The sequence below is a fragment of the Perca fluviatilis genome, chromosome 12 (genome assembly GCF_010015445.1).
Source record: "Perca fluviatilis chromosome 12, GENO_Pfluv_1.0, whole genome shotgun sequence".
NCBI classification, from domain to species: domain Eukaryota; kingdom Metazoa; phylum Chordata; class Actinopteri; order Perciformes; family Percidae; genus Perca; species Perca fluviatilis.
In genome coordinates this window covers 26,594,470-26,608,103 of record NC_053123.1, presented here as the reverse complement: position 1 = coordinate 26,608,103, position 13,634 = coordinate 26,594,470, and the positions used below count along the sequence as shown (strand labels likewise).

Below are 13,634 nucleotides of genomic sequence, written 5' to 3'. Positions count from 1 at the left end.
TGTGTGTGTGTGTGTGTGTGTGTGTGTGTGTGTGTGTGTGCGCGCATTTCAATTTAATGGGGTCCTCTGCTGTCTCAGCTGCTGTGTCTCATCAGCTGTGAGGGGTAACAGGTTGGCCAGGGTGTGTGTGTAGTGTGGAGGGGGTACTCAGAGACACGCGCCATCAGGGTCACAGTCCACAACAGACAGGCAGGCAGGATTAGAGCCCGGCCCCAGGATTAGGGGCCCCTGTTAACAACCTCAGTAACCCACCCATCACACACACACTCGTCACCCTGTTGAGGGGCTCTGGAGGGGTGGGGATCTCCGTCCCTCTGTGGGTGGGTGTCTGCCAGTCTCCCATTAACTGGCTCCAGGGCTCCCCTTACTAATCAGTGTTGTTAGGAGGCTAAGAGGAGGCTGCTGTTCTCATCACGCATATCCATGGTTGTCTTTTACTTTCAACTAAAAGATAATTCAGGTTTATAACAATGTGGTTTTATTTTCATAGTTTTGCACATCATTGATACCAGTAAGTTCAATGCTGAGGTCTGGGAACACATCAACATCCCTAAAAAGAAACAATAGAAGGTGAACTGTGAAACTGTGTTATAAATATCTATCAGACTTAACAGACCGACTTCTTGGTGAATGTTGGCTGTAGCTGTGTGTGCACACAGTGATCCTGTGCAATGAGGAGTTATTAGCAACATTTCATTTGTTCTCACTCTGTTTTGACCTCCAACTAAAGTTATTTAGATAATGTTTTTCATTCATTCATTTATTCATTCAACCTTTATTTATACTTGAGAAATCATTAAGGGGCTGCCCTCATTTACAATGACATCGAGACAAATTACAAAGACAAAAACAAAATAACAACACAGAAAAAAGCGACACATCATAAAAATGGAAAGACACTAAAACTTTCTGAATTGGAAAAATTAGGTAATAAATAAATTAGGATAATAAGGATGCAATTGAAGTACAATTATGTAAAGCAACTACAAGTAGAAGTTTGCAGGTTTAAAACCAGATTTCTAAATTGTCCAAAAGGCACAAGTGAGTTGATTTTAAGGAAGTGTAATTTTTTCCAGGAGTCAGGTGCACTAAAGTTAAAACCAGTTTTTCCAAGTTCAGATCAAGCTCGTAGAACATGAAGCAAAAGCCAGTCAGCAGGGCGAATGTGATAAGGTAGAATTACAGAGACTAACAGAAGTTCTGTAAGGTAGTGTGGTAGTTTTCCAACAATAGCCTTATAGATAAACCGATACCAGTGAGGTTCACGTCTCTCTTGGAGAGAACACTTTCATATAAAATACAATCATGTGTACCATAGACATGACCGGTTATGAATCTCAAGGCAGAGTGATAGGCTGAGTCCAAATATTTAAGAGTTGAAGATGATGCATGTCTATAAATCACATCACTGTTGTCCAAGACTGACATGAAAACTGCCTCAAAAACCCTTTTTTCTACAAAACATGGGAAAGATGCTTTTGGTTCTGTAGAAATAGCCAACTTTTTGCCTGAGTCGGCACACAAGATTATCAATGTGAAATTTGAAGGAGAGCTTTTCGTCAATCCATATGCCGATATGTTTATATTCTGTGACTCTCTCAATCGTTAGTCTGTTTATAGTGGAAATATTAAGGTTAGTATAATCTATAGCTCTGGAAAATAGCATAAACGTTAGGTCTTAGTCTTAGGTCTTTAAGAGCCTCTTGCAGAATATTAAAGGAGAACTGTAAATTTTCAATTGCTAGATGAACAGAATCAGCAACATAATACAGCACTGTGTCATCCACGTACAGATGGGCATGACAGTTTACCAAAGATTACATTATATTATTGATTTAGATGGTGAAAAGAACTGGACCTAAAATTGAGCCCTGTGGAACACCATTTGTTAGTTAAAAACTCAGAATTGTAGCTTCCCAGATTAACAGATTGTTGTCTCTCTGATAGGTAGCTTTTAAACCAATTGCTTTGGAAAGATCAACAAATAATCTTTTATCTAAGGCTGATACAATGTAATTCATGACAAATGTAAAAGCAGTTGTAATACTGTGCCCTGCTCTAAAGCCGGACAGAAATGGGCTGAAAATGGAGGCTCTGGAGAAACCCCTTCAATTGATCATTTACCGGAGATTCCATGACCTTTGACAGACATGGCAGTTTGGTTATTGGTCTATAGATGTTGAGATTGTTTTTTTATCACCTCCCTCATGTAGGGGTACAAGATGCGCCATTTTCCAGATTCTGGGAACTATACCGAAGGAAATTGAAAGATTGAAAATATTAGTTATTTGGTCTGAGATAATATGGGCTGAGAGCATAAGAAAATGTTTCCAAATTGTCCTCTCCACTACATTTCCAATCGATGGTACGGAGAGCATCTTTAACTACACTTGAGGAGACAGGATCAAGGGTAAATGTATGCCTGTGAGGAGCAGTGAATACATTGTCATCAGTTGGAGGTGGATCTAATTCCCCATTTGTAAAAAAAAAAAAAAAAAAAAAAGGTGACCAGCCGCTACAAAATGTTTATTAAACGCTAAACAAATTTCTTTATGGTCAGACAATAGACAGTCAGTGACCTTGATCTGGGGAGGAATTGAGGGGAGGTTATTTTTATTTTATGTCCATGTCTTTATTAGAAAGCCGAAAGTGAGAGAAAGCAATGACGGGACATGAGGGAGAGAAATGGGGAATTGCATGCAAAAAAAAGTCCATTGACTGTAATCACAATGAATCTACAAACCAATGAGATAATGCTGGAGACAGATCATTATTGATGGCTATTGGTCCCCACCAGGCCTGAGGTCAGGAGCTCCCTTCTGACTGACAGGGCAAGTATATATCAGCTCAATAATTATGCTGTGTGTATCAGCCATTTTTGCTGCTGAAGAGATGTTTAATCTGATGCTTAAAGTGTCATTCAAGGTTTTTGTGGATAAGCATTCATCTCTTTTCCACTTCTGCTGCTAACAGCTACGACTCAGGGATGGAATGATTGAAGTGAAAAGAAGAAAAAAAAACAAGGATAATTGTAAGAGGAAGCAGGGAGAAAATGAAAGAAGAGGTGCAGGAATAGAAAGGGGGGGTATATAATTTTACGGGGAAGACAAAGAAAGAAGATGGAACCGAGAGACAATTTCAAGAGAGAGTGAAACGTGGATGCAATTTGCAGGAGCATGAGAAAGGTTTGGGAATGAATTGTCCATGGTAGATTGAAAAGGAAGAAGATACCGGTGGTTGTTGGCCCTCTTCAAAATAAACGCACTCCACCTTTGTCGCTTTAACACTTCAAGACCACAGTGCACAGCCTACCTCCAACATAAAAAGAAGAAGAAAAGGACACACAAACTGAAGCGTCTGTAATTTTGTCCTCAGCAGTGTTTTTTTGTCTGTTTGTGTTTCTGAGTTTCTAGTTTCTGTTTGGCTCTGAGTGATTAGAGAGCAGCATCAAACTTTGATTGAGACAACACACACACACACCCCACCATACTGTACATGTGTCACACACTTTATACGTAATGGTAATAATAATGTAATAATATATTCCCTAAACTTTAGCCATCCCAACCACATGTCTGAAGCTGAATTTATAGTTGGTACACATGTAACCTCTTCAAAACTGTAGCTACAAGTTTGTGCTATGGCAGCTACAGTGATGCCACATGGAAACCAAAAGAACTGTGATTCATCAGCATGAGCTGCTTGTGTTTTCTCTTACAAGTTACTGACGCTGGTAGAGATAATTGGAAGTGAAGACCAGATGAAAAAAGATTTAAAAAAAAGGGTCAAGTTAACTGCTTCTTTTCGATAACACATTTAGCTAGACACCTCGGCTGCAAACCCTTTCTATCATAGTTAATGAAAGACAGTTTACACGACGACTGGCTGCACGCTATTAGTCTCATATTCATAATGAGACAAGGCAGACCTTCCCACTATCACTTGTTTCACAAGGAACCAATCATAACCCAAACTTAACTCTAACTTTAACACAAACAACCAAGTTGTAACCCTCAAAGTGTCCTTTGAAGTGAGAACTGGCCAAAAGGTCTTCACTTTCTGATAAAAATGTCCTCCCTCGCAAGGTTTAAAACTTCAATTTGGGTTCAGCGACATGACATTATATACTGTCAGACGATAGAAATTTGTCAAACACGAGAGATTTGGCGGGATTGTTGTATTAATACCACGACTTTATGGCAATATTGAAGCATTGTTGCGTCAATGTGATAAATACTGTCATTTTTCAATATTTCACTGGAATAACCAAAAACAGGCACTCTGTTGTGGTTATTTACATCATATTATGATATATGTCACTGTACCGCTACATTGTGATAGAACCCTACCCCGCTAGTCCTCACAAAGATAGGAGTACGAGAGCACACAGAGTAAAGCATTTCGTGTTTAGCCAGTAAACACAATCAGTGTGGAGTGCAGGGACTGATGAGGCTGCAGCAGAGCCTGCAGGCAGACAGTAACCCAATCTGAGAGAGGGACAGGAGAGAGAGGGTGATGGTGGAAGAGAGAGAGAGCGAAAGACAATAAGTTGGAAGCACCGTGTTGATTTGAAAAAAACAGAAAGATGAGCCTCTGAGCCCCCCGAGGTAACAGACACCAGGCTTTGTCTCCTTCTATAAATATCATTCCTCATTCTCTTCCTCCCCTCCTCTCTCTTTCCCTCTCCAGCTCTCTCTTCATCCTCTTTCCTTCTCCCTCACCTCATTGTGTACCTGCCTTTCTTCTTCCCTCAGTTTTCTCTCATTATAGGTCATTTTCTTTCCCTTCGCTTCGGCTCTCTTCCTCATTACTTATTGCCCTTTCTTTTCTCCCCAATTATATTCTTTCTCCTTTAATAAAAATATGTCTGCAGTGAGGTTTGTGTTCAATAGAATTTTAATGAATCTGAATCTAGTATAATATCTTTCTTTAAAAAAAACAAGCTTATCCTGTCAAACCCTTACCAAATGTATTTAGGTTTAGTGTTCAACATATCTGAGTACGGTAATTATAGATAATCAAACTTAAAGAATCTTGTATTAGCTTTTGTTTTTGGCTCAGACAGCAAAGACACTGTAGCTTTGAGTTGTAGTTTAATTAATGGTCACAACCTTAAAGCTACATTTTGTAACTTTAATAAAAAAATAGCTTTCATCATATTTGCCGTAACTGTCACTATATCCTGACAGTACTACATTATTCAGATCATCTGTGAAATAATCGTGTTCTTCTGCCTCCTCCTGGTGCTCCTAATGGCATAAGGAAAACCGAGCCGAGGAGTCTCCAATGCAGTGTCAATGACTGCTCGTGAATTCATATTAAACTGTAAAACCAGGCAGCGCTGATTAAATATAAATCAAGATTCTTTTACTGCATTGCCTATTTCTTGCCTCCGATGTTTTCAGAAACATATTATAGTGAACTGTTTAGCTGTAAAATGAGTTTGCTCTGGCCGGTCGACAGTTTCCTTTTATTTCATAATTTTGCCAACTTTAGACTACTTAATTTAGGTTTCGTTTTGCGGACACTTCAGTTTGTGAATGCCGTTTTTATTAAATAAAAAATAAATAAAAAAGAGTCCTAGCCACTGTCAAAAGAAAAACAATAATAAGCACCGAATTAGCAACTATGACAATGCCAATGCTTTGCTGACACCAAAGTATCCATTGATTAATCTGTCAACCATCATCTGAGATGCATGCCCAAAATGTTCCATATTGTTGTGTCTTGTTCTCTCCTTTCACACAAACACACACACACTCTCACACACACAGACACATTGTGTATCTCTAACTATAGTCAGACTCAAGGCGACTGACATTACTGGCATCACATGGATCATTCGCTGAAGCAGCTGCTTTTTCAGAGCTCGCGCTGTTCAATCCTGGCTTTGCTCTACCTCTCCCACCCCTCCCTCTCTCTTTCTCTCTCTCTCTTGCTCACTCACCCATCCCTCCCCCCTCCTCTACCTCCTCTCACTGAGCTCTTCCAGAGGATGACTTCACGCACTGGAAGAGGGCAGCAGCAAAGACTATGGTAGCTACGCTACATTAGCATCTGAGATCTCTTCCCAGCAGCGTGGCTTTCGACCAACCAGGCACCCCAGCTTGAAAGCAAAAAAAGAGAGAGAAGAGAGGGGAGTAGGAGTTGGGAGAGGCAGCGAGAAAGAATTTGAGGGGAGGGAGTAAGAAGGGAGAGAGGAGTAGGAGCAGGAAGAAGCAACAAGGAGAGGGAGGTTGAAAGTTTGATTGCTTCTGCGATGGGACCATGCGCTGGCATAATGTGTGGTGCCGGTGAAGAAGCAATCACTCTGGATTTAAGAGGATGACAGTTCAGTAGACGGAAGAAGAAAGAGGAAATGATCTCGGACTGGTTGAGAAGATCTCACAGGAGGAAGGCAGTTGAGCTCCAGATGTCCGTATAGTACCGTCAGTGGAAACCCATGTTGCTGAGCAGCTGTGATGACTCGCAGTGCTATTACTGCTGCTGCCTTACTATAATGTGTGCGTCTGTTTGTGTGTACAGTTGAAACCAACAATGCCTCTTCCCTTGTCGGTGTGTGACAGCTCAGCACGGACAAACCCCCAAATCCCAAAACCGAACAGAAGCTCAGAGCTGAGATGAGACTGAATTCAGATCTCTTTTTTTCATCAGGAGCCAGATATCTTCCACTCTGGGTTTGATTGAGGCTGTCTGTGGGCTCAGACGAGCTTAGTGATTGTTTGTTTGAGACCGGGGGGTCACAGTGTCTGAAGAGACAAGACGTGTTGAAAAATCAATTCGCCATTTCGCTTCGCCTCAGCTTGCTGGGTGGTGGGAGACGCCAGTGAGTATTATTCCTGCTACTGGAATCAGCTGATGTGTTTTTGAAAGTGGTGACAGGAGGATGAGGCGGGTTCCCTTTTTGTTCTTGGCCGACGACTTTTCTATTTCAAAATGTATGCAGTTTATTTTGGATAAGTTTCATTGACAAAACGCATCAAAGTATCACCAGAGCATCGGAAAAATCAACACTTGTAGATTAAATGTCCTGTTGCTCACTGTATTTAGGGGGTGTGGCCCTGTTTCTCCTTTCAGAGACATACTCCGAACAGGCATGTGCAGAGATTGTACAGTTGTTAATCCAGCATGTTCCATTATGGAAGATATTATTTTTTGTTTCATTTGCTTATCCTAAGTATGCACATGTTGACAAATAAAAGCCTTCTGTGAACTGAATTCATAATCGTGTGTCAAGTGTGCTCAAGTGTTGTTGCTGAATGTGTCACTGCTCTGTAGGCGATCCTGACCTCCCATGCAGGTGGTCATTAGAACCAGGCCACATTACTTGCTCAATGTAGCTTTCCTATTAATCAAAAGGGGAAAAATGGGAACTCTCCTCATTTCCTCTTCTCATATTGCAGGTTGGCAAGAAGACAAGCCTGAAATGATCTCTGCTTTTTCAATAAATTCTTAGAAATGATAGTATGCAAAGCGTTTTTCCACACATTTTTTTTTGTCCCTCTGTCCTTTTCTCTGCACTTATTTCCAACAGTATCCACAAGTACCTGCTGGTTCATTGAGAAGTTGTACCCTTTACTTCATAATATTCCACTGTTATACCTTGAAAACAGAGACTGAGACATACATTTCTTCTCTTATCTTGCAGGTACACAGGAAGATTCGGGAGGACTCAGACATGGCCCAGGACTCCCTGCAGTGCCTGGCCCAGCTGGCCTCCATGCATGGGCCCATCTTCCCCGATGAGAGCGCCCAGGTCTCATACCTGGCTCACCTGGTAGAGGGCCTGCTCAGCATGATCAACGGGTCAGTGCGTCACTTTGCTGGAAACTTAGTTTGTCGATGGCTCAGAACTCATCTCAGTTCTGCGCTCAGTGCTTTGTAGTAGCTTGTTGTAGTCACTAAAGCAATGTAAGTCATACAGCCATACTGTCTGTACTTGTATCTTTTTAGCCATGCTAGTCGCATGACTCTGTTGATGGCAATGTTGTCTTGTCTGTGGTCTGTCAGTTGGTCGGTCCACCGCTTTAGTCAAGACTGAAACCTCTATAAACAGCTATTGAATGGATTGCCATTTAATTTTGCAATCATAATGACTTTGGTTATCCGCTGACTTTTACTCTAGTGCCACGGTGAGGTTGACACTTGCAGCTTTGAGTGAAACAACTATTGGATGGATTGCCATCCAATTTGGTACAGATATTACCCCTCGGGATAGATTGCAGTAACTTTCTCCAACTCTTAACTTTTCATCAAGCGCCATAATTTGTCCGTATGTTTTTAGTGCTGCATGTTAGCATTGTCAGCTTGTTAGCATGCTGACATTATCATTTAGCTCAAGTACAGCGTCATAGAGCTGGTAGCCTGACTGTAGACCTAGTCTTGTTATTCACCTAAATGAGAGACACAGGTGTTGTGAAAATGACATTTGCCTGTTTTAGAGTATAGTTTTAAATGTTCTCCTCCCATTTGAGTGTCAGCATTGTCCTTTAAGTTGAGCTTGCAATATACTGACATATGGTGAAGAGATGATATATCACATGGGACTCTGGTTATTGTAAGACATAAGTTAAATGTTGCTTTTGGTCTTTCTGTAGTTATTAGACGTTTTTGCAAATGATTATTGGGTATCTTACTCAAATACATTTTTTAGCTTGCTGATTAAACTTTGATGGTGTTGGCAGGTAAACACTGACCACTATGGTGACTTTCTAAGTAAAATTTTAAGAATGGAAGCAGTACGGTTTCTCCCTCAAGTGTATTTATTTGTGCTGCATAGTACTGATAGCAACAGCATTGTCTACTGTATAGGACAGGTTTAAATTAGTTTAATTTAACATCTTTCCAAGTCTGTCCTAAAACAATACTCTGTCATATGTACTGTATGTTGACATAGTTATTGGTTGCTGTAATCATTCCTCCTGTCCATAGCTGTGAAGAGATCCCTAAATCCACAATTCCACAAGCAACCAAATTAAGAAAACAAAGAGCTCACAGCAGGAACCTGCTTGATTTGAAATGGTAATCCCCTCAAAAGAGGTATTACATTGTTTTCGAAGCAGTTCCAGTTGATACTAGCAGTCATTCAACTATTTCCATCACGTAACATTGATCTCTCCCGCGTCTTTCCTTTTGACAATTTGCAAAACCCTCCGAAGTAATTTCCATCATACTGACAGGTGAAGCTTTAGAAACAATAGATTAAACTAATTCAAACTGCCCATTGAAAGCAGCTCCACCGGGGATGCACACAGCCACTACACTAAAATAAATTAACTTTCTCTTTGCTAAATGTATCTTATTGTGCAGGGATGTATTAGCCTTAAAAAAAAATCACATGAAGTCAAAGGGCAAAACTACATTTACTAAATAATATTGTGTAATAAAGGCTGGATCTCTGCCTTTTCTACATTAAAATTTAAATAATTCATTTTTTTAAAACCTCAGCTGTCCATTTCAATGGCATATATTGTAGCATTCAAAACGCAAGATCAGTAAGCACAGTTATTGTTGTATTACCTTGGCTACAGTCTCAGTAGCTTTGAATTGCTCGCCACTATCTCAAGGATTTCATGTTTTTTAAATTCAGAGACTCAACAAGTGCTGGAGGACAACGTCAGCAGGAGTGTGACTCATACTGGGCCATTTCTGCTTTATTTACAGGAAGTAATTGCTTGTTGAGTCTGTGTTTTTAATGGCCTCTGATTCTAGCATCTGCACACACTATGAGAAACTGGCTAGAGAGGGAAGAGCTTGTCTTTCAGTTCAGAACAAATAGTGTTAATCAGGAACTTATGTTTCCCAGTTTCCTCTGTGCCGAATTTATGTGAAAATGGATTAAATGATGCCTTTTGTTCTTCTCACAGAGACACTGCTTATTCAACCAGAGAGGACAAAATCATCACTAGCAACCACTCAAACACTGGTAAATACTGAGTGTGGGTGTGTTCAAGTTCATTAATCCTACAGTAGTCGTCCTCTAATCAAATAAAGAGCTGCCTGACCCCCAAGAAGAAACTGAATTTTAGCTGGGAGCTTTGCAGACTTTAATGAACCTAAATTCTACTGAAAGCCATGTGGAAATACTTTTCAAAAATGTTCAAACTATATTTCTAATTGAATAACCTGGTCTTTCTTTTTAGTGGAGTAGAAACCATCTGGTAACTGTAAATCAATTACAAGCAGGAGTCAGGCATCAACAACAAAATGTAATTTCAAAAATGTTGAATATTTATTTTCAAGTCTTAATTTTGAGGATTAGCCCCTTGAGATGTACCATCTCGTCGTTAAAGGGGTCCTCAGGCACAAAAAAATGAAAATGAACAGACAAAAAAATCACTACATAAATAGTAGTGATAATAATAAATTAAACAATCCAAATGACACAAAACTAAAAAACATAGTAACCTCAACAAGTGTCATCTGCACAAATTAACAAGAAATAAATTAAATTGACTGCTAGATAAAATAACATCATGTCAAAGTACTGAATGTACCTTTAACCTTAAAATTAAGGTAAATACAATACAAGAGGTTCAAAATATGAGTTTAAAATTAAAAGAAATAATGCACATAACTGGATGTATGTAGGAAACGTATCTTTTTTGTCTAAAAAATCTAGATCCGATGTCACAGAGTACTACAAAAGATGACTGCAAGACATAAAATACAGACACAAAAAACTACAAAAGGCTTACTGCAGTACTTACCCAGAAAATGATTGAAAGTTAAATACAAAATTGGAGAAATCATTTAAAAATATATGCTATTATATTCCAATTATTTTGTCAATGACAAAATAAGCAACACATTGTTTCCAAATATTTAAAAAAACAATGTCATGAATATAAGGTTGAAATTGAGGCTGATTCAAGTCTGAAATCAAAGCTTTCGTTAACCTATGTGGTCAGTCTAAGTTGAATATTTAAAAGCTGTGATCTAAATCTATTTTTGACTGGAGATATTGTGAACCTTTACCTCGAATTTTGGCCTGTTAAGGAAATGGTTTCCCTTGTTTCAGCATCACTGCATTTTCATTACTCATAAAGCAGCAGATGCATCAAAATGGCAATTGGTTTTGACTAGAATAAATTGTGTATTTACAGTAAATTCCCTTTACTAAGCAGAACTGAACCTGTGTTTTCTGAGCATAGGAAATAAATGTACTTTGTCCGTAAAGCTCAGCCTCAAAGCCAATCTTCTCAATACTTCCTGCAGAGGTGACATTTTGAACTTCTGAGTCAAGAGTCTGCAATCAGAGCATCCAATCAGAAGTGATGCAGTCTTGAGCCTCTGTCCTGCAGAAATAATCTTAACACTCAAGAAATCAAGGAATCATTACCAAAGTTACCTACAGACTCTTAAACAAATATTCTAATGACAAATTATAAGTTATACTCAAAGTAATTCATCACTGTTTTACTGGCATTGCATTTGACTTGGTGTCGGCAGGTGTGTGTGGCATCAAAGAAAATATGGCACAGGACCCCCTCAGTCTGTGATTTATTTATTTATTTATTTTGGCTGCTTGTTAGCAGAGGTCATGTGAAGAAATAGAACTTGGGAAACACTCACCTTGTGATGCCAATGTGCACCAGAGTAAAAACCTTTCCCCCCGTTGTTACTGATTTTTTTTTTCAATTTTTTTTTTTTTACTTCTGTTGTGAAGAGTGTCTTCTAGGGCAACAAGTAACAATCATTTTCATTATAGATTAATCGTTTGGTCAGAAAATAGTGAAAAATGTCCACGATTTCCTAAAGCCCAAAGTTACCTCTTCAAATGTTTTTTTCAACCAACAGTCCAAAACGTGAGAGAAATTCAGTTTATTATTATATAAAGCAAAGAAGCATATCCGCATCATGGGTGTAGCTTTAATAAGATATTTGGAACTTTTGTTGCGAAAAATTGCATAAAGATCAATCAATTATCAAGATACTTGCAGATAAATTTTTTTGTTGATCGACTAATAGATTCATCTAGATGTTGGGTCTAGGAACTCACCATTGGCAGGGCTCAATCCGAGGGGCGGGATAAACGGTTGTCTTTCAAATTCCCTCTGCACATAATGGGATAGCGGTACAACCAACCAGAGCAACGCTAGTTGATAGATTAAACTTTTGCCGTATCCGGTCGGCAAAACTCCGAACACATCTTCCTTTTTTTTAAGAATGACTTCAGTACCGTTCTTTTGTCGAAGAAAAGCTTAACTCCAAGTCTTGGTTTTCCAGCTCGCAAGCCAACGGAGAGTTGCTAGACGACCCTGGCTGCAAATTACATTTGCTGCCACTAGGGTGCGTCTAGATTTCGAGGCTAAGATTCATCGATAAATTGTTTCAGCTCTCGTCTCTACTAAAGAATAATCTGTCTTTTATAAATGGTTTTGACTTTGCTGCGGTAGCACTACAAACATCGTGGACTTTGGATATCTTCTCAGCGAAACCGGTGAACACAAGTGGAGGACCAGTAAATAAAACACTCTACACTTTCATCTACTGCTAAAGGAGCTAATGTTGAAATACAATTTAGCTGTTAATCTTGATGTACTAAAGCACCTAAATCTGATTTGACAAGACTTTTCCAGTTGAATGTGAAAGATTCCTGATTTCCTTTTAAGAAGATAAAAATATATATATTAGAAATTAAAAGATATACTGTCCACATTGCTTCATCTTTGAGTTGCTTTTAGTTAATATCTTTGCAAACTTTTATAGATACAGTGTCTTGTGTCTCACAACTACAATATACAGTATGCTTTCATTTTTACGCGAATGATACTCGACTTGACCTCCCTGTCAATCCTAAAGACGCTTGCAGCCCGATTGCCGTAACAAATTACTTTGGGGAAATTAAATGTCGGAAGTCTCATCAGTTTTTCCAGCTCAATGAGGATAAGACCCTCCTCAGTGTGACAGTGGAACTTAATGAGAAATTAGGTTAATGTAAATCAAAAGTACGCTCTCTTTCAAAAATTATTTTGATTTCATCCCCACTGACCTTCAGAAAGTTCAACCCGCCTCAACTGTTTTAATTATATTCTGCACTTACTAAAAAACGACTGCATTTGTTTTAAAATGCAGCTGCTAGACTTTTAACGATAAAAGAACACATTAGCCCCATTTTATTATCCCTATGCTGGCTTACAGTTGCTCTTAGAATACAATTTAGGGTTTTATTGTTCAGTCATAAAGGCTTAAATGGATTTGACCTATTTTGACAACATGGCCCCTTAAAGAAAATGGAACAACCCAACGTTTTAACTACTCTGCAACCACACTGAACTGGCTTTCTGTGCATGCACTATATTAATTTATTCTTTACTTATTTTTGACACTATTGCAGATACATACCTGAGTTTGGGCATAGATACTAAAGCAATACTTTTTTGATAGCTCACAGTTCTTAAAATAAATGAAGAAATATGAGCATTTTCTTTCAATCAAACACTTTCTACAGTTAAAAGAAGCTAGAGTTTGCCTGAATAAATTTGTCAAAAAATGGAAACATTTTCAATTAAATCTGTAGCTGTCTGTTCTAAGAATAAATAACCAAGAGTACAACTCTGACCAGACATTTAATTGGTGCTACAGACTCATTTGTACCAAAACAGTGAGGTTCAATATACCCAGCTGTACTT

General features: G+C 38.9%; 1 protein-coding gene across 1 annotated transcript in view; it reads left to right on the top strand.

The window, feature by feature from the left end:
* The window catches only part of xpo4 (exportin 4), a 62,863-nt gene that overhangs the window by 26,435 nt on the left and 22,794 nt on the right, over window positions 1–13,634 (top strand). The window contains exon 8 of the mRNA XM_039819119.1: window positions 7,649–7,806. Coding sequence (XP_039675053.1) covers window positions 7,649–7,806 — 158 coding nt within the window. The remainder of the gene's footprint in view (window positions 1–7,648; window positions 7,807–13,634) is intronic.